The sequence below is a fragment of the Sinocyclocheilus rhinocerous genome, unplaced genomic scaffold (assembly GCF_001515625.1).
Source record: "Sinocyclocheilus rhinocerous isolate Xijiao unplaced genomic scaffold, SAMN03320098_v1.1 scaffold3750, whole genome shotgun sequence".
In the NCBI taxonomy this organism is placed as follows: Eukaryota; Metazoa; Chordata; class Actinopteri; order Cypriniformes; family Cyprinidae; genus Sinocyclocheilus; species Sinocyclocheilus rhinocerous.
Window position 1 is genome coordinate 46365 of NW_015666999.1, and position 2945 is coordinate 49309.

The 2945-nt window shown below is 38.9% G+C and overlaps 1 protein-coding gene across 6 annotated transcripts in view; it reads left to right on the top strand.

The window, feature by feature from the left end:
• The first annotated feature begins 940 nt into the window (after positions 1-940).
• LOC107733362 (spectrin beta chain, non-erythrocytic 4-like) overlaps positions 941-2945 on the top strand; it is a 27439-nt gene continuing 25434 nt past the window's right edge. For 5 of the 6 annotated variants that reach the window (XM_016544962.1, XM_016544964.1, XM_016544963.1 and 2 more), the window contains exons 1-2: positions 941-1260; positions 1626-1713. Coding sequence is in view for 1 of the 6 variants with exons in the window: in XM_016544967.1 (XP_016400453.1) it covers positions 1711-1713 (3 nt within the window). In the remaining 5 variants the exon portion in view is untranslated. The remainder of the gene's footprint in view (positions 1261-1625; positions 1714-2945) is intronic. The other variant, XM_016544966.1, reaches the window with a different exon arrangement.

The window sequence follows — 2945 nt, forward strand, 5'->3', positions numbered from 1 at the left end:
GAATGTACAGCGCTCTCTCCCACCTTCAATACCACGACTGAGGTGCCCTTGAGCAAGGCCCCCAACTGCTCCCCGGGCGCTGCAGCAAAAAATTGCTGCCCACTGCTCCGGGTGTGTGTGCACTTAGGATGGGATAAATGCAGAGCACTAATTACGAGTATGGGTCACCATACTTGGCCACATGTCACTTCACTTTACTTCACTTTAAATATAAAAACGTACTTACAGTCAGTGAATCAGAACAGCCGGCAGATCAGGAAACAGTCCTCCATAAAATGCGCTGCATACATCTGAATATTTGGCGTAACCCAGAGGTTGTGGGTTCGAGTCTCGTACCGGCAGGGATTGTAGGTGGGGGGGGTGAATGTACAGCACTCTCTCCCACCTTCAGTACCACGACTGAGGTGCCCTTGAGCAAGGCCCCCAACTGCTCCCCGGGCGCTGCAGCAAAAAATTGCTGCCCACTGCTCCGGGTGTGTGTGCACTTAGGATGGGATAAATGTTAGGTAGGCGTGGTTGACTTTTATAAAGAATATCTCTTTGGATTTGAGACTTTAGTCTTTGCAACTTTACAGATCTTCTTTATGCACCAAGAGCTTGTAATACTCCAAAGAGAAAGGAAAAATTGAAATCACATCATATGACTCCTTTAAATGTGAATATGCATTTACTCATCTCGCTTGCCTAAAAACAGATTCAGTATTCCTCAAAATTAATAAAAAACTGTGAAAAGCAAACTCAGAATATTATGCAAACCTGCAATAAAATTAAATGTTAACACAAAAATTCCATTTTATTAACCAGTGTATTTGCTGCAGACCTTCAATGATCAAATTCAACCATGCTAATAAGAAAAAATAATTTTAGATAGACATAACATTTGTGTATGTTTTTTTTTAATTTATTTATTTATTTGTGAATGAGAAGAAAGTGTTGAGCTTTCTTGCATCCTGTTGTTCATGCAGTCCAGAATGGTAGCACAGCTGAAAGGTCTTTAAATGAATGGCTATCTTTGGCATGCTGTACCTGTATTTGTAGTGCTAACCCGTTATTTGTGACATAATTGTGTATAAATAGAAAATGTAAAAATGTGAATGATTTCATCCCTGATTATGTGGTTTCTTGTAGTAGAAGTGCATTGTCCCCATATCGCAGAGCATGTTGTCCACAAGGGTGCGCCAAACAGCTGAAGGCAGCTGGCTTTATTTAAACGGAAGGAGACAAGTTTATGCTGACATCCAGCAAATTACGAAAACGAAGGTGAATATTTGTAAATTTCTTTCATGCTCATATCCTATATGTTACGTTTCAATTTGGTAATTCTTCAAATCTGTCATTTTTGGACTGGGCACACTCGGTTACAGAACATTTAATTGTTATTCTAATTGTTATAGTTAAAAGAAAAACAAAAACAAACAATGAAATGAAATAATAATAAAAAAGCTTATTTGTGTGCCTCTTCTAAGCATAATATTAATAGTATTAATATGGCCTGATGCAGTGACACTGCAACACAGTAGTTTAGGTCAGTAATACCATAGCTTGTATCATGAAAAGAGGCAATAAGGACACTTTTCATTTGAATTTGAAGGATTTCTCACCACCACCTTCACCTGTACCTGCAGACTTGCCAGAATGCTGATTCATTTTTGGAGTACGGCCATATCTATTCAAACCAAGATCTGAGGCTGGCGGTTCTGATTAATTTAAATGGTAGGTTTTCATAATTATTTGATTTTCTATCTCTGAGCTACTGTCTGCTTACATTATTATTATTAAATTAGTGGCAGATGTTAATTATAAATTAGTAACCTACATTTTTAAAGGCATATATAACCAAAAACATTTTTTCATCAAGTTTTAGTTTTTTTTTTTGTAAGCCTACGAATATAAAGGCATCTATGTATTTTCATTCATAAGAATTCATAAGAAATGTATTTTCTTAATATCTATAATTTCCCATTCCTCACTGTTAAAAATGTAAATTGTAAATTGTTTGGACTTTTCCCCCCCTAAAATAATCTGCATACCCTAGTTTGAAAACCACAGCACTAGCATAAAGGTGATCTCAAATATAATAGGCTTAAAACTACAAAACCGTAATTTTAATTAGACTATCAGCAAATGTAAAATATGACAAGCACACAGGGTTTCATACAGATCCTGTAAGGCACATGGTACAATCCTTGTCTCTTATTTCCTGTTAATCCAAATCCCGCAGTTAATAACATTGATGCTTAATTGCTTCAATTGTTTCTGAAATCAAAATCCGTCCATTTCTGCAGACGTATTCCAGCCCAAACCTCTGTTCCCTGGTGTGCATTTCTAAAACATGTGTCTGTCTCTTTAAATCGGAAGCAGCTATGCTACAGCGACACGTGTGTGTCCTTTCCCCTGCTCTCACTCAGCTGTTTGAAATGGTGACAGATTCCTTATAGACACACAGTCAAGATATCTCCCACTGAACCATTGGATGTCCCTTTTTACCTTTGTAATAACACAATCCACCTCTCCAGTTATTTCTTTCTAGTCTCTTCTCAGTGCTCATGTAACACACACATCTTCCCTTTTGGATGTCCTTACACACACACACACACACACACACACACACACACGCACACACCCCTGTGGCAACCACCCAACACTACTGCTGAGGCTGTGACCTCCAGTTCCTCAGCATCCCTGTGGTTGTTTTCTAAACCAATCTGTTCTCCTTTTCTTACTGTCCCCCAACACACACACGCACATCCGTCCTCGTGGTGCAGTTAAACGTCCCCAGTGACACTGAAAAATGTCGCCCGCTTACTCTTCCCTTTCTTTTCACCTATCTCTCCAATTTTCCCTTTTCCCTGCTTATACAAGGTGTGTTTGTCCCACAGTATTTCTATCTCCCTTTGTAGCCAATGTGCCATCCTTAAGCCCCATCTTTTCCTTTCTCTCTCCTC